Source organism: Glycine max, chromosome 18 (genome assembly GCF_000004515.6).
Source record: "Glycine max cultivar Williams 82 chromosome 18, Glycine_max_v4.0, whole genome shotgun sequence".
Taxonomy (NCBI): domain Eukaryota; kingdom Viridiplantae; phylum Streptophyta; class Magnoliopsida; order Fabales; family Fabaceae; genus Glycine; species Glycine max.
The window spans coordinates 53,442,917-53,467,379 of NC_038254.2; the positions used below are offsets into that span (position 1 = coordinate 53,442,917).

Here is a 24,463-nt window from a genome sequence, read left to right on the forward strand (position 1 = left end):
TTAAAATTATTTATCATAAAATTTAAAATATAAATGAAATATTTATTTATTTAAATTTAAATTTAATAAATATGATTAAAAAAATTAATTGTTATGAACCTTTATTTTAAATTATATTTATATTGTAAAAAAAAAAAGATTTTCTATCTCCATCTTGTTACTTGTGAAAAAAGGTTAAACGCGGGTGTACCTGTACTGTGGCACAAAACCATCACTGTTCGAGAAAAAGGAGGATCGAACTCGAACCCGATTGTGGTCGGTGCAGAACAGAGAGGAGAGGACAACACACACAATCACAGGGTTGAGTTGAGTTGAGCCGTGAGAAAAGAAAAAATAAATGGCCATTGCTATGAAGGCCACGCCTATCACGGCTTCGGGCTTCGTTTCAACAAGAAATTCCACACTTCCACCCTTTAAATCATCATTTCTCAGATACCGCTGTAAGTCCCTGCCTTTGTTTCTAACCCTTGTTATCACTATTGTTGTTGTTCATGTTGTTTTCCATCTCTTCCCTTATACCCTATGGGAAGACACGTTTTTTATGATCCTTTGATTCACCCAAAAGCTGGCTACGGTTGTAAAAGTTGGTACCTTTTTTATGGTAGAAATTTTCATTTCAACAAACCAATAAAAAGGGTGGTCACTGTGTATATAAAAATATAATTTTATGGATGTGTTACCATGAATGAAAAATGTTTCTTCAACTGAAACTTGAAGGAACATGAACATTGATCATATGGGGTCCTATTTATTGCAGCAGGAGCATTGGAAGTTCCTGGCATGCGGGTAACCTACTCAGATAGATTGAAATGTAATTGTCATGGTGGCGGTGCCCTTGGCACTCAAATGAATCTTTTTAGCAGATTTGCTAGAGTTATCAAGGTAACATCAACATATACATATAGTGGAACTTTTATTTTTCCATCCCCTACTTTGGTTTCAATTTATATTGTATGTTGATGACTTTGAATTAATGCAGTCATATGCTAATGCCATTATAAGCTCCTTTGAAGACCCTGAGAAGATATTAGAACAAGCTGTGCTGGATATGAACAATGATTTGATCAAGGTTCGCCAAGCTACAGCACAGGTATGTTATGAGTTTGTCACACCTTTTATTTTATTCACATTTATATTTTGTGTCTCCCTATCTTGAGGGGTCAATCTTTATATTCCAGCCTGGGTTTTACTTTTATTCAATTTGTAAAGAAGGGGGGGGGGGGGGGATTGCTAATGCATAAGGATATGGTGAACACTAAGATGAATGGATGTTTTCAATAAAATCATATATTTTTATTTTCTCCAGGTTCTAGCATCTCAAAAGCAGTTAGAAAGCAAGTACAAATCCATAGAAAAAGCTTCTGATGATTGGTATTCTTTTTTTGTTACTTTTTTGGTTTAAAGAACTTCTATTCTATTTGCACTCATAATTCATTGCCCAGTAGTTATTCCCCTTCCCTTACCTTGATGATAGGTATCGAAGGGCGCAACTTGCTCTTCAGAAGGGAGACGAGGAACTTGCCCGTGAGGCACTTAAGAGAAGAAAGTCTTATGCGGTACGTCATTTGACTATCTAAAAGCTTTGTTGTATTTGAGTTTTATGCATCATAAATGTGAATAATATGCATTACATATAGGTCTTGATATGAGATTATCCATTTTATCAGTACACAGTGCACCCATTCTTTATCAATTATCATTAATGGATGAAAAGGAAAGGGAATGTGTGTTAAATCTTTCACATTTGAGTTGGTTGTATGTGGTTTCATTGCTAGTTAAACTTGGTCACTGTTGGTTTCTCCAACTTTTCTTTTTTTTTCCCTATTGTTTCCAATATTAGCTTTCTTCCTTAAACCCAGCACACAGCTCTTCAACTGTTACTTTATGGTTTTGAAATTTATTATAGCAGTAGGCAAATGCATACAGAATCAGAGGCACTGTAATGTCTTTTTATTTAAAGGAATCTCTAAACCAGTAGTAGTTAGTGTTATTCAATTGGCAAAGATCTTGCTGGATTGTGCACTAGTTCATGTTGCTGTCATAGAAACACACTATATTGATGCAGCTGGTTCTTCTAGTGGGGGAATGAAGGGTGTCTGTTGATTGGGTATAATGTTTTTTGTGAATTTCAAGATTCTTGTATTTATGATGATTGTTAGTTGACAAAGATGGCTTGGAAGAAATGATAATTGGTTGTGCTTGTTAATAGAAATTCTAAATACCTGTCACTAATTCTGAAATACCTTCCCTACTTATATACTGAAATAGCTATTAGTCTTACTTCTCATAATCAGCCATTTTCTTGGTTTTAGAATTTCACTCTTTTTAAAACAGCTCTTATCTAATGAAAACATCCCTGCTTTGTCATACATAGACAGAGAAACCAACGGAAAACAAATACTTAGGTAATCCCTAATTACAACTGCAGATATGCAGATAAATTTGTTTTTTGTGTGCTGTTTAGTTTTTGTAAATCCTTATGAATTGAAAATGGCTAGACTGGACTTTGATTTCTGCCTTTTGCATTGTGTGTGTGGGCAGACTCGTTTATTTTGTGTCTGTGTTGTTTAGGGCTAGTTGGTCATTATGAATTGAAAACAAGCTGTTTGGGTAGATTGAAATATGATATTGATTTCTGCCCTTTGCATTATGTTATGTGTATGCTTGTGCGCATGTGCAAACTCTTATTTTGTGTTTTTGTTGTAACTTGTAAAATGAGTTGTTTGGGTATATTGAAGTTGATTTCTGCTGTTTGCATTATATGTGGTATGTACAGGATAATGCAACTGCTTTGAAGATGCAGCTTGATCAGCAAAAGAATGTTGCTGATGATCTTGTGTCCAAAACACAGGTTAGTTGCATCTTTTTTGTTAAGTTTTGCACTGGTGGCCATTCCATAACTTTCCAGACATAATACCAGAACTCGGTTGTTGACCACTTACTATCTTTTATTAGTTTAATTTATTTTCAATTCAAATTGAATGAGAAGGAGGAAAATGTAGAAATGTGAGGTAGTTAGAGAGCTTGAATGGGAGAGAGTAAAAAAATGAGGAAAGAACTGGGGAAGTGGAGTGAATTAAGGGAGAGAATTGAAATCAGTAGTAGTAAGAGCATGCTGTCATTTGATGAACTTCAATCAATTTACAATTTACAATTATATTATTTACATGTAAAATAAATTTTAAATTTTGAACGGTGGAAGTGAAAGAGATGTGGTTCCTAAAGTAGTAAACCATTTTTTTTTTTTATTCAGCTAATCAGCTCTATATTGTAGTATAGGTATGTGATTTTTTTTTTTTATCTTGGTTCATGAAAATTTTCTGGCAGTTTAAGCTACTGCTGTTTTGAACAAAGCAAATAAGCAGATGTTTGTCAAGCTTGCATTGCACTGTGTTGCTATTGCTGAATTCTTTTAAAATCAGTTATTAATTAGCACTGTTTGGGAATCATGTTGGAGTAATGCATGTAACTATTTTTGTTTTCTCAACAGCTTTTGGAGAGCAAGATACAGGAGGCAAAGTCAAAGAAAGATACCCTCAAAGCAAGAGCTCAGTCTGCAAAGTTTGTCTTTAGCTCATCTTTCATTCTTTGAAAGTCATGTATTGGTCTCTCACCTTTGTTCTTTTACATAGCTAATTCTTTTTCTTCTCTTCAGGACTTCAACCATAGTTAGTGAGATGGTGGGCAATATCAACACAAGCAGTGCCCTTGCAGCTTTTGATAAGATGGAGGAAAAGGGTTAGTTTTTTCATTTTTTAATATCTATATTTACACCCTTTTGAAGGCTCCATATGGAAGAAATGGCTTCCATTCATGTATCAATAGTTGATGACTTGACGTGTATATATAGTTCTTATACAATTTACTTCAAGCAAGCCTTAGAAATTTATTTGATTTTATTTTTACAGTATTAACCATGGAGGCTCAGGCAGATGCTTTGAATCAGTTGAGTACTGACAATCTTGAGGGAAAGGTAGTATAACTTCTCATATATAACTAAGCTGTATATCTCTTTTAAGATCTTTTTCTTCTTTAAACAAAAAGGGACTGTTTCAGTTTCAAGTTTTTGGTTATACATATATGGGGCATCCAAGTAGAAAAGTTATTGATAGAAAGCAAGATAAAAAGAAGAAATCACAAACTTCTTAAGTTTGACTGTGCTATTATTTCCCTTATCAAGAAGTTTCTTTATTTTCATTTCATTATTAGTAATGCTGCATTTATGTTGAAGTGCATCTTTGTATGTGCTAGAAGTGGATCTGAAATTCGTGGAACTCTTCCTATTGGTTTTGTGTACACTATAATTTGCATTTTGCTACAGCAGTTCACTGTTTTGAGCCACATCTTCTAAGTTTTATATCTGTGTGGTTCGTTGAATTCTTTCCTCCCTCACACTAAACAAAAGGCATTTCTTACTCTTGTCATTTGCAGTTTGCACTACTGGAGAACTCTTCTGTCGATGATGATCTTGCAGAGTTAAAGAAAGAATTATCTGGAAGCTCTAAGGTATTCCTCTATCTATGACTGTTTCACTTTCTCTATATTTTAGTCATCAACACAAGCCCGTTCATCATGGGGACTTACATATACTAATTTTGTTTTGATGTGAAATTTCATGGATATGATTTATATTACATAAGAAATTTTAATCCAAAGCTAAATTTTGGAAGAAAAAATGCAACAAAAATCAATTCAACTGTTTAATTATGTAAGATTGATTTTAATTTGAACTGGTGTGGTGTCAATTATCCTCTCTTGTATTTAATGCTTCATTGTGATTTTGTTTTATTTTATTTTTTCGTTCTTCTGTTAGCAGCGGGGAGAACTTCCACCTGGAAGAAGTGTTCCAACCAGTAAAGAAATTCCCTTCCTTGACTTGGAGCTTGAGAAGGAGCTTAATGAGCTCAGAAGAAGAGCAAAGGGGTACTAGCTTAAGTGCATGTTTAGGGTAACTTTTTTTGGAGATACTATTGCTGTATTTTACCAGCTTTCTTAGACAATTAAAAAAAAAAATAGTTACCAGACGCGGGCTTAGTCTCTATTGATCACCAGCCATATAGATAAAGTTTTGCTTTGGCCACTACTAAACATAATAGTTACCAGCCATATAACAAGAAATAATAGTTCCTGTGCCTCGTAAAAATCAAGCGGCACCCCTTTTACAATCCCAAAAATCTATTTCCGGGCTTTCCAGTGATTTTCTTCTTCAAACTATGTATCACCAAAGCTCTTGCAAAATATTACTAGGGAAAAAATGTTGTGCGGCTGTAATGATTGTCTTCACTGGTTTTTGAATCAAAATGGCGTTAGATGTTCAAGGAACATAAGCATATATGTTGTGAGGCTGTTTTTGTTATACGGGTGGGATATTGTTCGCATGGATCAGTTTGGTCAATTTTTTTGTTAAAATTGGTAATGCCATTTTCATTTTCTAGCAGTTTGTAAATATAAGATGGTATGGAGTAGCCTATGTAAAAGGTAGCCAAGTATGAGGAGGAACTGGAAATAAAGGGTGGCATTAATTAAAAGAAACAATTACAATAAAGAAGGGGCAAATCAATCAATCCCGATTCTGATGTGGAGGGGTAATTTTCAATTAACACATAATAAGCAAATTAAATTATACAATTTTAGTTGATAAATGTGCCCCTCAGTAGATTACTATTAAGATCCATAGTCGTTAGAGCACAAGATGTATGAAATTTATTGTGCTTATTTACACAATATATTATTAGGTAAATTTGGATCAGAGAAAATTAATTAACGATTAATGTATCCTGTAAGATTTTTTATACAAACTTTGTCTTAGATCTTTGATACATGGAATTAGAACATCAGTCTATGAAACGTGATGAATTACTCCTAAATTTACATCGAAGCGTAAGTTGGTAGAGGTAGGACAAATGTACCCCAACCACATTCTAAATCATAATCTTTTTTCTCTCTGTCAAACCATACTAATGCAAACTTATATAGGTAAATGAGTAAAACTCACGAACTTCAACCTTATCGCAAGTTTAGATAGAATGATGTTTCATTGGACTCCCTTATTTAACATTAAATAAGATAAAATAAATATTGTTAAAAAAATTAATTTTAAACCGAGAAAAAGTAATTTTTTTTTATATTTAACACCAGAAAGAATATACTCTTATTTGTTTTCTCATCTTTAATTAATTTATATATTTATTTATTGTTGTAATACTTTTCCAAAATTAGAGTCCTCATTGACTCAAGTATTAAAAAGTCTTTTACAAGTACAGAATCTCCCATCCATTGAAGTTGGAGGAAGAGGAGTCACACTCAAGATAGAGGAAGGATGAAAGGTCAAGATTCAAATTCCCTAAACTCCAATTAAGTGTCATGGATTTATGAAAAGTTCTTCAAAATATCTCGAGTTGACAGATAATAAATATTTATTACAATCTTCACTAGTCACAGATTTGAAATCAAAATCTTGCCATATCCTAAATATTTTTATACCCTTACATAAGTCTAAGAACTGGAAATATTTTTCTCATAATAATCATATAGTCGTAGAAAATACATCACTAAATGTATGAATGAATTATACAAGATTGTTTCTGTTTAATTCTGGAAGAAGTCATGTAGCTGTTTTCCGTGGTGGGGTGGGAGAAGAAGGATAATTCTGGAATTCTGAAAATCATACAAGAGTAAATTATAGCAATACTCCCTTTTTTTTTTTATTAAATTACACATCCATTACTTTTTACTTTCATACCCTAGCTTTTGAAAACATTACACTAATATTCATTTATATGTTTAAAAATATTATACTAACACTCCATGAGGCCTTACACTACAATAAATGAACAATACAATAAATGAGGTGAGATTTACACTTTTAGATTTTATTTTAATTCAAAACTTTCATCTCAATTCCCTCATATTTCATTTCAACGAACCCTAAAAAAATGAGATGTTTGTATAATTACATGAAATTTTGGGAAATATTGTCTTAATTTACCCATTATAAAATTAAAAGGGGTGCAGAAGGATGAAATTTGTGAGTAGCAGGAAGTAACAACCATTATTTTGGTTTGCAGAGTATCCCAGCCCAGCCCAGCCCCTTGAATGAACTAGGTGAAGAAAAAAGCCCTAAAAATCAAAACCGGCTAGAAAGTTGCAGAGTGGTGGCGAGTTAGAAACCTGAAAGATGGCTACTCTTCCTCTTCTCCGACCATGCTGCTTCCTTCCCACTCCCACCCTCAAACCCTCACTCACAAGACCCACACCCTTCTTACCTCTCAAATCGAAGAAGAACCCTCAAAACGGCGCCGTTGGGACTCGCATGTCGAACACCGCAACTCCACCACCGACGGAGCGGCTAATCTCAATCGCATCCTACGCACTCCCATTCTTCAACTCCCTCCAGTACGGCCGCTACCTCCTGGCGCAGAACCCTACCCTCGCCGTCCTCTTCGACCCCATCGTGCCCCTCCTCGCCTTCTACAGATCCATCCCTTACTCCTCCTTCGTCGCCTTCTTCGCGCTCTACTTGGGGATCGTCAGAAACCCTAGTTTCCCCCGCTACGTCAGGTTCAACGCCATGCAGGCCGTCACCCTGGACGTCCTCCTCGTCCTCCCCCTCCTCTTCCACCGCATCTTCTCCCCCGCCCGCGGCGGCCCCATCCTCGTCTGGTCCAGCAACGCCATTTTCATCTTCAGCCTCATCTGCTTCGTTTACAGTGTTGCTTCTTGCGTCTTGGGACGCACGCCGCACTTGCCTTTTGTCGCCGACGCTGCTTCTAGGCAAATTTGATTTTCCCTTTTCTTTGTGCTTTCTTCCTTGTATGCATACAGGTTGCAATATGAATTCTAAAGTAATTATTATTGTAAAATGTATGTATTTCAATTAAATACAATCTATCGGTTTATTTTTATAATCTTTAGCAACATTCAGAATAGGATTCACCAAAATCATGCATCCCTACCATATCCGATCCATATCATCCGGGGTTAACAAAATTGACCTAGTTCAAGTAGAGGGACCTAATCCGATATACCATATCTCATTCAAGAAATTGAACTACACCGTTTTAAGAGTGTGTTTGGTAGGAATTGATGAAAATTCAAGGAATGAAAAAAAAAACGAACTAATTTGTCAACTAAGAACTGAATTGTGGAGAGAAGATATATGGAAAGTTGGGGAAGGTACTAAATTTTAGGAATTTAACATGAATCTAATTTGTGGCTTCAAAATAACAAATTAGTTCATTAACATTTTTTTATGACAAATTAACTCTATCAAGCTAGTACCCTATGTGCCACTCTTTTCCCATGACAAATCAATCCTCAATTGTTACATCAACAAAAATGTTAAGACTCCAAATACTAATGACAGAACTAATATGTATCGACATTTTTATTCATTCAAAGACATTTTTATATATTTTAAAAGACAAATTTGTGTATTTATTCTTTCTTTATAGAAAATAAAAAATGTCAGTATTGATATCTCGTAAAGGGTGTTTTATTTGTTGCTCGCAGTTCGCTATTGATACCGGATAAAGCAAATCTAGTGCACCGGGTTACTAGTCTGTTAAACTATATTTCAACAACAAATTAACTCCCACTGCCTCAGCAAGAAAATTGATTGGTTAAATCAATTCCAGAGTTACTTAAATACGAAATGTGACATGCGTGAGCATTATTTTTAATTCATTTATTTTGCACGAGAGGACTGTAAATGGCAATCCAATCAAACTACTATTTTTAAGCACATAGCAAGAACTGCTCCAAAGTAAGGCAGATTACAAATTGGTTTTAATGTCTGCAAAGCAACATCAAACCATAGTTTAGCTGACACCTAAAGCTTGAGTTACATCCATCATCCAAGAAACGGTTCAATACAGAAGAAATTGCAAAATTATTTGTCCAACATGAGGTTCAACACCCACCTAAACTAGACATTTTCTCATACCCATAAGATTCATGGCAATTGCTAGTATCGATCATGACGCCTGGCAAAAACAAACAAGGCAGGTTAGGTAGAGATACCAATAAATAAATAAAAAAAAGATTTTGCTTTATTTTACAGGATAAGTAACTATGGGATTTCAACTGATTGAAGAAAAGATCAACGATTGCTATCATATGCACATGCACAATCCATGCATGTTACAAACTAAACTTTTTTCCTTGATCCCTGTTTTTGTCTCTAAAGTACACACCCTGGAGCTAAATTCATAATAATGGAAGAAAAAGAAAAGAATCAAACAAAGGAAGTAAAGCAAGACTTTCACACAGAAATTTACTGTGCTCCTGTATTTGGATACCACAAGGGATGCTTTAAGAGTGACAATCTAGTAAGCCCTACTTGACTCTTAGATCATGGGCCAAATTGTGTCACTCATTGGATCCTCTAAGTTTTTTTCCATTGTTAACTACACAAGCATGTTGAAAAAAGACAAAAAAAAAAAAGTATCCAAGGATAGTCAAGGAAGTCTGTACCTATGTCGATCATAATCTCTAGATCGCTCTTGGGATCTAGAGCGTGACCTCCGACGGCTTCTTGAGTCATAGGAGCGGGTGCGGTCTGAGTCTCTGTCACGGTCGCGATCATATCCACGATCTCTATCATAATGCCTATCACGATCTCTGCTCCTACGATCATGGTCTCGCCCTCGTTCACGACTATCACCACGTTCATGGTCCCTACTCGACTCCCTGTCTCGATCCCTACTCCGTTCTTTTGATCTATGCAAATAAATGCACACAATATTTAACTAAATATGAAATTTTATTTAACTGCCCATCAAAATGTTTCTGCAGTATTAAGCAATGAATTTACCTCCTGTCATCAAGCCGATCAGTCTTTCGGCTCTTGTTTCTTTCTTCCTGAGCCAGAAAACATGGTCTAAGATCCTTCCTCTTCCCAATTAAACTAAAAGTTGATATATTATCGGACATACAAAATACACTATACACGCCCAAAAACACAACCCCAGACCAAACGAAGTCAACCCCACCATCTGTTTTTTTTTACTCTTCCTTTTGCCTAATGGTCAAACACTTGGAAATAATCAGAAGTAGCATTTAGAGTTAACAATTTTTTGGTATTAAATAGTACTAGGTGCACAAGTGACAAACTTGCTATGATAGGTAGGATCACCACTGAAGACACAAGTTCAATCACTTGATTCAGTTCACTGGAACATAGAACAATCTGAAATATTCTCATTTTCTTTATATTACAATAATAACTAAATCAGCATAAAAAAATAAAACAAATGCATCAAAATAAAAGGTAAATATCCCCATTTTCTATTGAGAAAACAAAAAAAAAAATACTAGGGAATGAGCATCGGCATGAAAAGTAAGAAGGCTGAATGGTTTGTTAGAAAAAGGAACAACAATGACTGGTGGTGATGAGATCATTGGCACATATCTGGCAAATTTAAAAAAGGCATTAAAAATTTAAAATTAAATGTCAAAAAGTAAAATCCACATGATGCATGAAGCCAATTGATGAGGAGATGCGCTGTGGCATGTATCAGCCGGTTTGATAGATTTGATAAAAGTATAGATAAGAAATGCAATAACGTGCATACATTGTCAGAACAAACATCAAATCAAAATGATAAGTACACAAGATTAGAAATGCACTAAAGATGTCTTACTTGAAGTTCAGCTAACTTCTCGCGAATCTGCATATACCCTAAATGTAGTTTGCCTCCAAAATGATCAGCTAAACGGCGATCACTGTAAATAATAATACAAATCAAAATGTTAAAGTAAAACATACAAAAGCAGCAGCACAATATATTGATATAGGACATTATTTCCCCAAAAATTTCTAGCTAAGAATAGCATGATCTACAAGCAAAAAACAGAAAAGACGCACATTCTTTAGCTGCAAAAGTTATCCTCGTAAAACTGGCACAAGAGCCTGCTGGTGACAAGAGGTATTACTAACGGGTCAAAAGCTGAAGCACTTGAAACCCCAAATTCTAACTCCATAAATCCCTAGCAAAATTTAACAAAGGAGGGAAAAGATGTAGGGGACACAAATCAGTTGTTACCTGTCATAAACACTCAAAAATGCTCCACAAATGTCGCACACACGTAGCTTCTGATCAGTCTGAATTGTTATATACGAGTAAAAGAGGTATAAGAATCATTAAAGTTATATATATTATAACTAAATAAGCCATAAATTCTCAGGAAAAAAAACAAAAAAAAAAACACCATTTCAAAAATTGAGGATACATGGCAATGAATGGGAAATTATTTGCAAATTTACTTTTCTGCAAAGTTGGAAAAAAAGATAAATATGTATATACAGCTCTCCCACAGACACTTGGAAAGAATTCTTTTCAGGACAAGGCATAGCATGGAATACCTCTCGAGTTGAATACAAGGACAAATAGCTAATAATGTAAATTTATTGGACAGAGTCAACAATTATGATACTTAAGAGGACTTGGAATGGAAACTTCTTCTATACATTTAATATATACCATGTATCATTTCCAGTGGTGGGGGACACATTATTTAATATTTAATTATATAAAAAAAGATTTACAGATCATGGAAAATCTACTCACAATCCGGACATCTGCCGCCGTATACTTTGAAGAATCCAACACTGGCTCTTGCCTGGCAGGAAGCTGAGATAGAAAAATCAGATTGTTAGAGCTATTACACCAGTTACACGTGGATTCCACCATTTGAAATTTAAAATAGTATGCAAACAATACAATAATACAAAATTGTAGTAACTTCGTTGAGAAATCCATAATAATAAATAAAACATATGGACCTTCTTAAGTGCTTCAGCCTCTTCCAGTGCTTTTTGAGCCTCATCAACCATTCCTTGCTCACCTGTTTATTCAAAAAATACATATCATTAAAAAATGCTATCAAGAGTCATGATTACCATGCAGCAGTCAATTATATATCGATATTGACATTAAAACACATTTTCTAGACCAAAAAAAATATTAGACAAAAATATTAAAACACAACCAAATCAAGTCTTCCTAGAGGCTCACGTTACAATATATTAGTTTAAAAAAAAACATATATATATATATATATATATATATATATATATATATATATATATATATATATATATATATATAAGATGAAAAAGATCATATAACTGACTTACCAAGATCCTCAGCCTTCTTCAGCTTTTCATTTATCATCTCTTGTGTTCGAGCATCAGGAGCAACTACAGGAAGAGGTGCCAAAGGTGGTGGATTTGGCAGAGGTGTGGGCAAAGATGCCCTATCTTTGTTGAAGGCATCTAAAAGAAGCATAGACTGTTTGGAAATTGATAGGAAGCCAAAGGAGTTGTTAGTATCTCCTCAAAAATTAGATAATTATCTTGATGGTCTGACACATGAATTAGGGGGGAAAATACAACAGTTACAATCACACATGGACCTTCATGTTAAAGAGAGACCACTAACCTGCTTGTCCGCTCTCTTAGTTCTAAGTTCCTCTACAACCTCTAAAGCTCGAATCTTGAGATCTGACTTGCCTTCAAGATCTGCAAATTCAATTTAGACAAAGTTAAAAACCTCAACAACCAAACCTTTTACCACTCAGTAAGTTTGGCTACATGAATCAAATGATCCTATAATGTTCTATTTCACAAAAACAGGAAAAAAATAACAAGGATTAGGTTTTTCACCATTTAAGAGATGCTCCAAACTTAAAAAATTAGCACCAACCATGACTTCATTCGCATCATATTTTCAAATACTTCCATAATTCAACTCTTTTTCACTTGACCTACCAGACTTGTTAAATTGGCCAAATATTGGAATGATAAAAGATAATCAAATCATACATATTAAGTTTAGATACCAAGTCTCATATCAATTTTGGGTTAAGAATAAAATCAAATATCAATTAGTTGTAAATCTAATCAAGTTGAAATTTGTTCTACAGTTTTCATATTATAAAAATTTACAATTAAATCATTTGACTTTAAAAGAGAAGTTATCTAGGGATGGGGACTTAAATACCTATTATACAAAAGGATCCATTCAATTCCTAAAACAAAGCACACTTATCAAACATTTGCCGAATTCCACAAGTGCATACTCACAACCATGGACAAAAATTGCCATTAAAAATGTTCATATTCGACCTAAGCCAGAGGCTACAGCTCTGAGACAAAAAGTATTGACCGGTTTATGACCATAACAGTTCCAAGTAACGTATTATCCCCCACTAGCATTCTATTCTTCTCTACAGTTAAAGAAACAGAAACACCAAATCATCTAAAAGCAAAAAAGTTCACGCAGTAACAACTGTACAATACCATATTGATCAGCTTCTTTCAATTTCTCTTTGATTTGCTTCGACAACTCAAGCACCTCATCTGTCTGCAAGCAAGACAAAACAATTATCACAACTCACAAAATCACTGCCACCGGCAAACCTTCCATAGCAAGGACTCAACCAAGACTCACTTGAGTAACTTCAGAGACCGAAATCGCAATCGCAGCTTTCGCATCGTCATCCTCGAGCCGCTTTAGAGCCCTCCCTATTTTCCTGTCACACTCACCAATAAGCTTGTCTATAACATCCTCCAACTCCCTGTCATAATTATCGGTCCCCTTTGCTTTCGCCTCCTCATATCTAGAAACAGTTAAGCATTGTCCCAAATACACAATAACCATAACATAATTGCATCTAATGACATGTCATAAACAGACTGCTCTTTCTTACTGTTTGATTTTAAAATTAAGACAATGTCAATGTGTCAAGGAATCTAGCTCAGTTGATTGAGTACGGTACGTGAGTTATTGTAAACTCCCTAACGATTCCTATAGATAAAAAAAATTAAGACAATGAAACAACCTTGTTTAATTTGAATAAAATTTTAATAAGAAAATTACACCGGCACCCTGAGAGATTTCGTCAATTTTCTCCTTATACCTTTATTTCCTATCCCTTTGAAAAATATTACATTGACAGTTTCACACTCCTTATTCATTACACTAACCACTTAAATTATAGGGGAGTAGTGTGCAATCTCAAAAAATCACAGGGATCAGTGTAATTTACTCAATTTCGATAGAAGCTAAAGTGAACCAAATTGTTTTGTTTTGATTGCAATACCCTAACCCTAGAGATCTAGAAGGATACTCTTTCCGGAGCTGCAAGGAGTGGACCTTAGGGCAGGGGCCCATATCCATTTTCTGAAACGGAGACAGAGAGAAAGGGAATCAAAAAAATAATGAAGCCCTAAACGAAGAACGAGGAGTGAGAAAACGGAAGAAAAAGGTTACCGTTAACTGGAAGAGTTCGTGAGGGCAGAGACCGACGAGGTAGAGGCGACAGACGTCGCGATCGTAGTACTTGCGATTGACTTCACGGACGTCGCCGTTACGGTTCGCTCCCATCAACACATCGAGCTGCTTCCGTATCGCATCCATGGTTGCACACCAGTGAGTTCAGTGTCTTGTGTTGTGTTTTTATCTTTGGGTTGGGTTTGTGTTGTTATTGAGTGAATGAATATTTACCCTCGAAATTATGTAATGTCAACCAGTATTAGGGTTAAGACAGGTTTGGTGGTCGGTGACTTTTGCTTTGCCTCTATTTTTTTATATTTAAACAAAAAAGAAATATTGTATTTGATATTTTGATATGTATGCATGATAATAAGAAATTAAAAATATAAAATTTTATTTGTAAGTAATTTAACGTACTTATTCTGTTTCCACCCATTAAATAATAAAATAAATATAAAAAATACTTAAAAGGAAATTTAAAAATAATGTAATAAAGCAATTGTTTAAAACAATAAAAAATTTACTGAATATGTGAAGTCAAAAAGAATTTGGCCAAAAACTTTAAAACATAAAAGGGATAAAACTTTAGCCACTTGAAAATAAATAAGGGATGATAACTCAACATCTATGATTAGAGATCTCATGAACGAGATTTAATGGATAAGAACAAATCATTTGTTAGTTTTATTAACACAAATAAATTTAATCAATTATAATTTTTTTAGTTTCATCTTATGGTGTGAGAAAAATGTTAAACATTGTATTAATAAAAAGGTTAAACTTTATAATTAAGGTTTATGTGATCGTGAGAAAGTTTAACAATATTAAAGTTTTTACGGATATTTATACCCCTTACATGTAGTGTATGATTTGTAACATACATTTGATGAAATCATATATATAAGTGTCAAATGAGGCTGCTCGTATAGGAATTCAAGTGACATAGGTCGTAAAATAGTGTTTTGAAGGGTTCAAGTGACACATGTCGTTAAATAGTATTTTGTAAATATTTGATTTGATTTACATCAGTCAGTTTAAGATAATTAAATTTGAATTTAAATTTTGAAATTATTTTTTATGCATATCCAAGAAATTGTTAGCCCGGAGAAAATTTAATATATAGTTAAAGTTATAATTATTTTCAATATTATAAATTTGATCGTCTTTATACTACATTGTAGTAATAAATGAGAATAATTTCAAATCCAAAGATCCAAGTAAGGCACCATATATGACATGTTATTGACATGTATTACTATAAAAAGATCATAAAAGTCATCATAACAACTACAAGTGGCTTATTATTAACATGCATGAAAATCAAGTAGCTTGGATCTTTGATGTGCGATTAAAGTGAGAAAGAGTGAGTATTAGAACTTAAGTGAGTTGTTATTCCAACTATAAAGAGTTATTGTCAGGAAGTTATCACTCAAGATGTTAGATCTCGAGGGTGTATATATGAAGGAAAGTGTTCATTTGACAGATTGTTATAGGTGACGATATAATTAGCTTGTTGTTTCCTGGTTAGATTCACTAGTGTCTAAGGTCCAAAAAGGATGCCCTTGTAGGAGTTACCACATGTGGTGACATAATTAGCTCATTTTTTGTATTCACTAACTTAGTGGTTTAGTTTAGGATTTAATAAGGGTGTCTTTAAAGGGGTTGTCATGGGTAGTGGCATAACCCGCTTGTTCTTTGTAATTATCATTCGCAATGGAAAATTACGAGTTACAGCTTGAGTGCTGGATGTAGGTTGGGTTGATTGAACTAGTATAAAAATCACTAGTGCATTATCTTCTAACCCTTATCTCTTTATATTGTGTATATCACTTTGTTAAGTAGATTTAATAATATCCTATAGCAATAGACTTAGGGTTAAGATAATTCTAGAATAACTCTAGATGAGAGTAAGTATTATCTTTCTCATTAGGTCAAACTATAATTATATATATACATGCTTAAATATTAGATATATTTGAATATATTCAATTCTCGTAGGATTAGAGGTTTGATGTAACTTAACTTAATTTTTCTCCTTCTTGACTTATTGAGACCACTTGGTTAACACATTATGTGTATATGTAATAAAATGAAGAGAAAGAAATGAGATTTGAAATGGAGAAAAAGGAATATGATGATGTGATAAGTGAAAAAGACAAAGTGGAGAGATGATGAGTTGTGAGATGAGGAAAAGAAGACTGATGATGTTATTTAACCTTGAGCTTCCCACTTACAAACATGACACTTGAAGTTTTGGAATATGAAGTATGTCAAGTGAAGAAGAAGAAAAATTTGTGTTGATTGCTAAAAAATTACACAGATATTATCATTTCGATCCCTGGTGAGTTATCACCTACTGTGCAACCAAGTGGCATACAATGTGGCTGCCTATATAGCACATAACATGCTAAGTCACAAATTTACTGGTGGCATAGACTTTTGGATGCTTTTTTTAAATCTTAAGGACAAGGTCTCATAATGTCAAGGACCAATGGTATTTAGTCAATTTTGTATCCTTTCAACCTAAAAAAAATGACTTTGGAGACATTAGAGAGAAAAAAGATAGTAGTATCGGAGAGACGAAGGTGCGAGGGAGAAAGAATAGATATTGCCTCTCTTTTTTTTCAAAAGCTTACTCACCATGTCTTTAAAGCTAATTTTCTTTTCTTTTATAACAATTAAGTTGCTTTATTTTCGATGATTATCTAGTAAATGAGTTAGTTTCTCTCAATATTCACTTCACGACTTCAATGTGAGGAATAACGTTAAGATCCTTTGAGAGGTTTTTTGACTGCCATGCTTATGAGATTATTTAAGTTAATGGAAATAAATTAAATAATGAGTGAAAATAAGATCTTAGACACACTTTACCTATCATAAATTTCATAAAAGTAAGGTCAATAGTCAAAATTGTTTCATACTCAAACAAGACAATTCACTGAAATTCTTTACAATGTTCATGAAAAGTAATTTGTTTATTTTTTTATTTTTTGCCAAAGTAAGTTTGTTATATCTCTTTTTAAAAATATTTTATACGTATGAAACATATTTATGACAATCTCAAAAAACATGGTTTCAGGGATTAAAGAAAATATTTTGTATGCCTAACACCTATTGACACTCCAATTTTGTAATAAATACATTACACAATGTATCTTATTTTATAAGGGGTGTGTGGCAAATAATTTTTTCTTGTCCAGAAATTATTATTATTGAGAATTATTTAATAAGAATAATCCGATTTTTTTACCATAATAAAATTTATTTTTAACTTATTAAAGTTAGATTCCCACATGAGAATATTTTTGTGAGAAACATAAAAAAAGATTTTCTGAAAAACATTGTTTATGAGAATGTTATTTAAAAAAAAAAGATTGATAACCATGGTTGTCAGACTTGTGATTCTAAGTGGATTCGTTTAATCAAAATAACAATCTTTAACAATAATTCATCTAAGATATTCTTAATATAATCATGATATTATGAGATATCCATCGCTTCAAAATGGTTATACTTGTTGGAGTTGGAACTCACTCACGTTGCAGGTATAACACTTAATACCTCACTACAATTATTATTTGTGATTCTGCAGTTGAATGTAGAATAATACACTCAGGAGATGAATGCAGAGGGAAAGGGGAGTGAATTTTTATCGCTGTAACTTGCACATATACACTTATTTTGTTATTAGTCTCATACTCCGAGTACTATTTATCCACAATAATACTTATTGTTGTTTAACATAAATGCAAGTCCTGGTAAACCATTAATGGACATGAACATGATTATCCATTCAAAAAATAAAATAAAAACACAAACAAATAAACACAATTGCATACATTTGGATTTGACAATTGAAGCAAGTTTTGGAAACACACAAGACTTAAAATGATGTTGCATTTCTCCAAACAAGGAAACAACAGAAACGTAAACGCAAAGAGAAGACCAATGAGGCCAAGTGTCATCAAATTGGCCGCATCAAGGTAAGCAAAAGTCAGACTACAAATTTAACAAGAACCTAAAAGATTTAACAATGAAAAAGAACTTCAAATAGAGAACAGGAAAAGAAGAAAATCCGTTGCGGAGAATGAAAAGGGAAAACATAACACAGAAGAGAACACTAGTTAATGACTCTGTCTCACTCCCTTCAACACCGTCGTGGCTATGCACTTCACCATTGTTGCGGCCACCACATACTCGCACAATCACGATCTCTCGAAATAAACATGCACTCAACGTCTCGACCACTTGCACTTTCGCTTTGCACCATCGTCACTGCCACCACGCACGAGCACATAACACCTTGCCTTCGCTTTTGCACCGTCGTGATGGAATAGTCGGGATGGAGTGAGGAAGAAAAAAAAACACAAACCCTCAAACAACAAGCACTCTAACGCAGGCACGAAGGGAGGAGGAAGAAAGAAAAATGAAACGATGTTGTTTCATTTTTTTGCAAACATGCAAACTCGCCGCAGACTCGCGAGTCTATGTTAACTTACCTGAGTTTATGCAAACTCGCCCAAGTCTACGCAAATTCACCTAAGTCTACTCAGATTTTGATTTTGTTACCGTTTTAACTCGAGAGGCTCTATGAAATTGTAAAATTGTGCAATTCTATGATTTAAAACACAATTTTGACAACGATGTTCATAACATAAAAAATTCTCATGAAACTAAATTTTGTTGTTAAACTAAACGTTCCAACAAGGTAATTTTTGAATAAATTTTGAAAACGTGCTTTTAATTTAGTAAAAAGAAGAAATTGTGTTTTTAAAAATTTCAATCACATTTCCAAATTCCAAAACACATAAATGATTACTATTGATAGTGTAACGTGTCAAAACCTCATAAGTAAGGGTGTATTGTTATAATTAATAATAATAATAAAAAAGGTAAATGATCATTATTAAATATTAAGAATAAATTATCATTTATCTAAATATCCAAGTAATAATAAATATCCAAGTAATAATAATAATAATGTGTGAATTTGTTTAAGTTTAATTTTTTAAAACACTTTTTAATAAAAAACAAATTTTTATTTTTTAATATGTCTGTCTAAATAACTTTTACTGAACAGTTTTCTATTTTTTTTAGAAACAAATTTTAAGTTAGTTTGTTTAAGTTTTTTTTTAAACAAGTGTTTTTTAAATAAAACAGGCAGATTTTTTTTATGTATTTGTCTAAATTATTTTTATTTAAACAAACTCACCCAATACTAATAAAAGAAAAACACTTATTATATTCCCTGCTGGTGCTGGCTACTAGAGAGCATAGTACAGTGGTAGTGGCAAAGAAAAGAAAAAACGAAATCAACTATTGACAGCGGGAATAACGTATTAACATCAACAGGCCTCGCTTTGAGAAATCAGACGGCGGAGAGAATGGGTTTATCACTCTTACGGTGGGTTCTGCCGCTGACTCTGTTGCTCACCTGCGCCCTAGGTTTCCAATCGGACGAGCTTCTCCTCGACGACGAAGAGTTCGGCATCGAAGGAGGACGAACCTCCTTTGATTCCGATTCGCATCCACCTTCCACCGCCTCCACCTCGAGGAAGAGGCTTTCCGACTCCTCCTCCGATTCCAAGATCCAGTTCCCTCTCCAACACGCTTTCGGCGACTCCGATTTCTCCGACGCCGGCAACTTCTCCGCTCGCCTCAAGACTTGGAGCCACGGCGCCCAGGTTCCCTTCCTCCTCTCTCTGTTTATGTTATAATTTAGGAGCTGATATGCGATTTATGAATTGAATTTGTGTCGATTCGAATCTACTTCTGTTCGATTCCACTAATATTTTGTCGCGTTAGTTCCTTCCATCTTATTGCACTGAGTTATGGTGGATATAATATATGCGAGATTTGTGATGTTGTGCTGAGAAGTGGTTTTGATTTGTTGTGATAGACGCTGACGAAGCTGCGGTTTAAGCGTGATCTTTTGACTGACGTTGAGCAGAGGAAATTTAAAGTAATTCTTTGTTTTCTTTGCATTGAACTATTTTTGTATGTGTGTTACTGTGTTTATATTTTGGCATGTTAGCGTTATCTAAAGATGTGGCACTCTTCTCTTATTACAGGAGCTGTTGCGAGAAGATGATTTCTATAGGATTAGACTGCCGTCCAATGTTTTGAGTCCTCCCGGCCGGGAATATATTATTTCTTCAGTGAAAGCAGTAAGTATGAATATGAATCAAGTTGTTGTCCATTGGATAGTATGAAATATGAATAAAAAGTTGATGTTCCTTTCTCACTCCTACTATGGTTTTTAGTAGTTGGGTTTGTGCTTGGGGAGTGTCTCGCTTTTTGTTCCTTGGTTTGTTTGTTCCTTTTCTAGCATTGAATTTGGTGCTGTAGGTAATGGTGATACTGTGGTAATGTGCTATTGTAGTTAGCAATGTTTTTCTAATAATGCTTGGCATGATTTGTGTTGCTTTTATCGTGTGATATTTAAATGAAAAATGATCTGTTTCTTCTCTCTCTCTCTCTCTCTTTCTCCCTCATTTGCTGGTAAGCTTTTTCCCTTTTAAGAATGTTTGTCAATAGCTTGAATCCTTGTTATGCTGCCATTGCATTGGTTGCCTTTTTGGTGGTTGTGGCTCTTTTATTTATTTGGTGTTAAAGTGACTTATTGAGCTATTGAATCCAAATTAGAACTAACAATTCTGCCTTTCCGAATCCAGCGATGTCTTCCAGGGGATGGATTGGAGGAGCATTTTGTAATACAAATGGTAATTGGCCTTAATATAATTCAATATGTTGTTTATGCTGCATTGGCTCTCTTTTATTTGGGAAGATAACTTCTATGCTTAGTTCAAATCTTGATACATGAAGGGGCTTGGTTCATCCAAGCTACTGTCATAGCCTAGCTACTTGGTTCATGACATACTCAAGGCATTTTTGTATAAATTGATTTTTTTATTAAATTCCTACCTGCTTTTTTTTATATGAAGAAAAAAAAAGGCATAGACCATAGTTGGCTTTATTTTCAACTCTTCAATAGCTGTTGTTTTGGTAGTGAGATTTGAAGTAGTAGAGAAAGGGTTTTGAACATTTAATGATTTTTTTTTGTATGGGTCATGCTAAGTAGTAAGTAGTGCCCCAAAGGTTCTGGTTTTAAATTAACAAATGAAAAGTGCAACATTGAAAACATTAGGTGATTCGGAACTTAAAAGCTTTACTTTTCATTTTTTATATGAAGAAAAAAAAGGTATAGATGGTAGTTGGCTTTATTTTCAACTCTTCAATAGCTGTTGTTTTGGTAGTGAGATTTGAAGGAGTAGAGAAAGGGTTTTGAACATTTAATGATTTTTTTTTTTGTATGTGTCATGCTAAGTAGTAAGTAGTGCCCCAAAGGTTCTGGTTTTAAATTAACAATTGAAAAGTACAACATTGAAGACATTAGGTGATTCAGAACTTAAAAGCTTTACTTTTCATTTTTTATTCCTCAACAAATGCCTTGAGGGCATGTATTAGCATTTGCTTTCTCATATTTCATATAAATGAAAAAACTTGCAAGAGCACGAATGGTGTTCCCTGTGCAATACTGTAGAAGAATACTTCAACCAGGAAGCAGAACTGAACTTTGGTTGTATAGCTTTTCTAACAGATCTGTCTTCACATTCTTTTTAATTTCACTCTTTCAATTTCTGTTTCAGGAAGGTGTTAACATCTTGGCTGTCAGTTATGGTGCCCCAGGGGCTTGCCCTTATCCCCGACAACTGAAGCTTGTAAGTCACTTCTATTTTTGACAATTGCTCTTATTTCTTGTTTTTCATCGAGCTTAGCTCAACTTTTAAAACTTTTCAACTTGTTGTCCTCTGTTTTCTTCTTCTCTTGCTTCTGTTCTTTTGTACTCACACTGTTGATTTTTTAAAAAGGCAGGGCCAATATCTTTTTTTCTAATTGTTTGTGTTGTACCAGGACTCAATCGTCAATAATACTATCTCTTTCCTTAACATACCCAAAATCATATAAATACATAAATTATTCAGTGCTTTTATCATAGTTATTTAAGCATCTAAAAATATTGCTATATGCAACACCACATATAAGTACAGAAATTATTCAACAGTTTTATGTGTTTTTGCCATATATATAGTTATTTGTTAAGCATCTAGAATGATTATTGTATGAATGTATGCCAATGTCATAAGAGGTAATTTATGATCTCGTGTTTCAATATAAGAGTGTTTAGATCCAAAGCTGGTTTATGGAAGTTTAGACATACCTTGTTAATATATTATAGTCCTGATCCATGCTTATTGTGCCTTTAGAACCTGAATATTTCATAATCCATTCTCATGTTCTGGTTGATTTTATAACCCTGCCATGCCAAAACTTGTCCTTATTCTTATGAGTTACAGGGTGTGCAAAAACCCTAATCTGCATGTCATCAAATGTATTTCATAAGCCTGTGCAGACATAAAATTTATGTCTATTGCCTGATTTTATATTGCAAAGGCTAATCTTATACATGCTCTTTTGGTTTTAGCCTGGAAAGTGGTCTTTCAAGTCACACACAGTTCTAAAAAGCAGTGAACAGGCACCAAGGTATATGTTCAATGATTGATAATTTCACTCTTAAATCTTAATTGTTATTTTTTTTACTTAATATACAAAGAGTTACAGAAAAGCAGCATACATAGTGTTCCTAGCATGGTTACTAAGGCAGTAACATTCAGTTATGGAAAACTTTTTAACCAATAAAAAGCTCGGAAAATATGTTCTATTCTCTTTCTTTATTCTTTCCTTCTTGAAAATGAATTTCAGTAATGCATAATGCTGGTTTTCTCGCATATTTATTCCTAGTATAGTAGAAAGGCTGCTTAGATGAAGTTGGTGGTGAATATAGACTATAGAGCCTTGTCTGGCTTTCACTATTCCCCACCACTATTTATTTATTTTTGTTTTTGAAGTTATGCAGTATTATTTCTTGTATATCGTAACTGGTATGTTTGACAAATGTTCAAATGTTTTCTAATCAATCGATCTTTTGCTTATTCAAGTCTTATGTTATTGATTTTGAAAATGCTGTTAAGATGCTTAAGTAACCAACTCACCCATCTATTTGGTTTAGAGGAAAATTTGCTCTCAGGATTAAACTCATTTAACTAAAGCTAAACAAACGTTGATTATTTGATGAGATACCTTGGTCTGATTTTCATATGCTTCAGGACATAATCAGAAATCCAAAAAGGAACAATCTTAAACCTGCTATCATTTGGAACATGGTTATTAAACCTGCTATCTTTAACATCATACTGTGTATTTCTAATTAAACAAATCTTTTTTGCTTCAACAGAGCTCCAATATTTACTGAAGAGGCACTTGGCGGGCTGGAGGGAGACGGTGAGGCTGTACAGCCAATAGAAAGGTCCTTTTGGGCTAAATACGTGAGTATACAACTACAACTACGTCATGGCTTGATCTTTAAAGCCATAACTATACCTTTTCTTTTTTTTCTTTTCAAAACAAAACTATAAACGTATGCATTTCTGAATTAACATTTTCATCTGGAATCTTTCTCGATACCAGTGGATGTACCTGATCCCGCTTGGACTCATAGTAATGAATGCTGTTACTCAAGCTATGAATATGCCCGAGGAACAAGCTGGCGGACAACCTGGTGCTCCGGCACAGCAGCAACCAGGATCTGCAGTACAGCGTGGACCAAGTTCTGGTGGTGTGCGTAGAAGATGATAAGTTAGCTTCCTCTACCGCAGAAGGCATTATTTGAGGGCGTTGGTAATCAATGAAATCTTAGGTTGACCTTTTAGTAGCAGTATTTGATAATTTTAATTTCATATTAATAGCTCTGTGCCCAAATGAAAAGAAATTTTAAACTGAATTGCTTGTAAACTTTGAAACAGCGGTAAGTTTTCCGGTTAGATTGATTAATGTTATTAATGTTATATATTGAAATTTTGACACGAATATTATTTTGGTTTCCTCTGATATTGCATGATGTTTCTACTATTATCAATGTGAAGATCAGAGGATCCACGAATAAAAAAAAACATTACAGCTTTATTATTCTCGTTCCCTCGTATGATATCATGTCAGCATTGGAAAACAAAATAATAATTACCGAAACAAGGAGAGGCCCTGCTCTTTGAAGTTTGAAGGGTATATAGCAACCATTTATTAAAAAGCAACAATGAAGAATGGAATAAATTATAAATAAATTTATA

At 34.0% G+C, this 24,463-nt stretch overlaps 4 protein-coding genes across 6 annotated transcripts; 3 read left to right on the forward strand and 1 right to left on the reverse strand.

Moving 5' to 3' along the window:
• The first annotated feature begins 151 nt into the window (after nt 1–151).
• On the forward strand, nt 152–5,165 carry LOC100794403 (membrane-associated protein VIPP1, chloroplastic). Of its 2 annotated transcripts, none has more exons than XM_006602783.4 (11): nt 152–440; nt 758–882; nt 980–1,090; nt 1,307–1,371; nt 1,475–1,556; nt 2,777–2,851; nt 3,491–3,561; nt 3,656–3,738; nt 3,909–3,973; nt 4,432–4,506; nt 4,814–5,165. In XM_006602783.4, exons 1-11 carry the CDS (start codon nt 338–340, stop codon nt 4,928–4,930), a joined length of 972 nt encoding a protein of 323 aa, XP_006602846.1. In that variant the 5' UTR covers nt 152–337; the 3' UTR covers nt 4,931–5,165. The 2 variants fall into 2 exon arrangements, with proteins under 2 accessions (XP_006602846.1, XP_003552456.1); XM_003552408.5 differs by having other exon boundaries at nt 172–440; nt 4,817–5,165.
• Nucleotides 5,166–6,630: 1,465 nt separating this feature from the next.
• On the forward strand, nt 6,631–7,904 carry LOC100794929 (protein TIC 20-II, chloroplastic). The gene has a single exon (XM_003552409.5). It carries the CDS (start codon nt 7,178–7,180, stop codon nt 7,781–7,783), a length of 606 nt encoding a protein of 201 aa, XP_003552457.1. The 5' UTR covers nt 6,631–7,177; the 3' UTR covers nt 7,784–7,904.
• Nucleotides 7,905–8,711: 807 nt separating this feature from the next.
• LOC100793888 (putative RNA-binding protein Luc7-like 2-like) lies at nt 8,712–20,752 on the reverse strand. 2 transcript variants are annotated; one of them, XM_041011618.1, is made up of 14 exons: nt 20,738–20,752; nt 14,277–14,428; nt 14,134–14,186; nt 13,455–13,623; nt 13,304–13,367; nt 12,444–12,523; nt 12,140–12,293; nt 11,786–11,847; nt 11,571–11,633; nt 11,046–11,104; nt 10,644–10,725; nt 9,815–9,861; nt 9,475–9,720; nt 8,712–8,984 (listed from the first exon to the last, which is right to left on the reverse strand). In XM_041011618.1, the coding sequence occupies exons 2-14, from the start codon at nt 14,421–14,423 to the stop codon at nt 8,966–8,968; spliced, it is 1,245 nt and encodes a 414-aa protein (XP_040867552.1). In that variant the 5' UTR covers nt 14,424–14,428; nt 20,738–20,752; the 3' UTR covers nt 8,712–8,965.
• Nucleotides 19,507–24,194, forward strand: LOC100796511 (ER membrane protein complex subunit 10). The gene is made up of 8 exons (XM_003552412.5): nt 19,507–19,963; nt 20,179–20,241; nt 20,351–20,446; nt 20,954–21,001; nt 21,929–22,000; nt 22,765–22,823; nt 23,575–23,665; nt 23,808–24,194. The coding sequence occupies exons 1-8, from the start codon at nt 19,664–19,666 to the stop codon at nt 23,970–23,972; spliced, it is 894 nt and encodes a 297-aa protein (XP_003552460.1). The 5' UTR covers nt 19,507–19,663; the 3' UTR covers nt 23,973–24,194.
• Nucleotides 24,195–24,463: the final 269 nt, after the last annotated feature.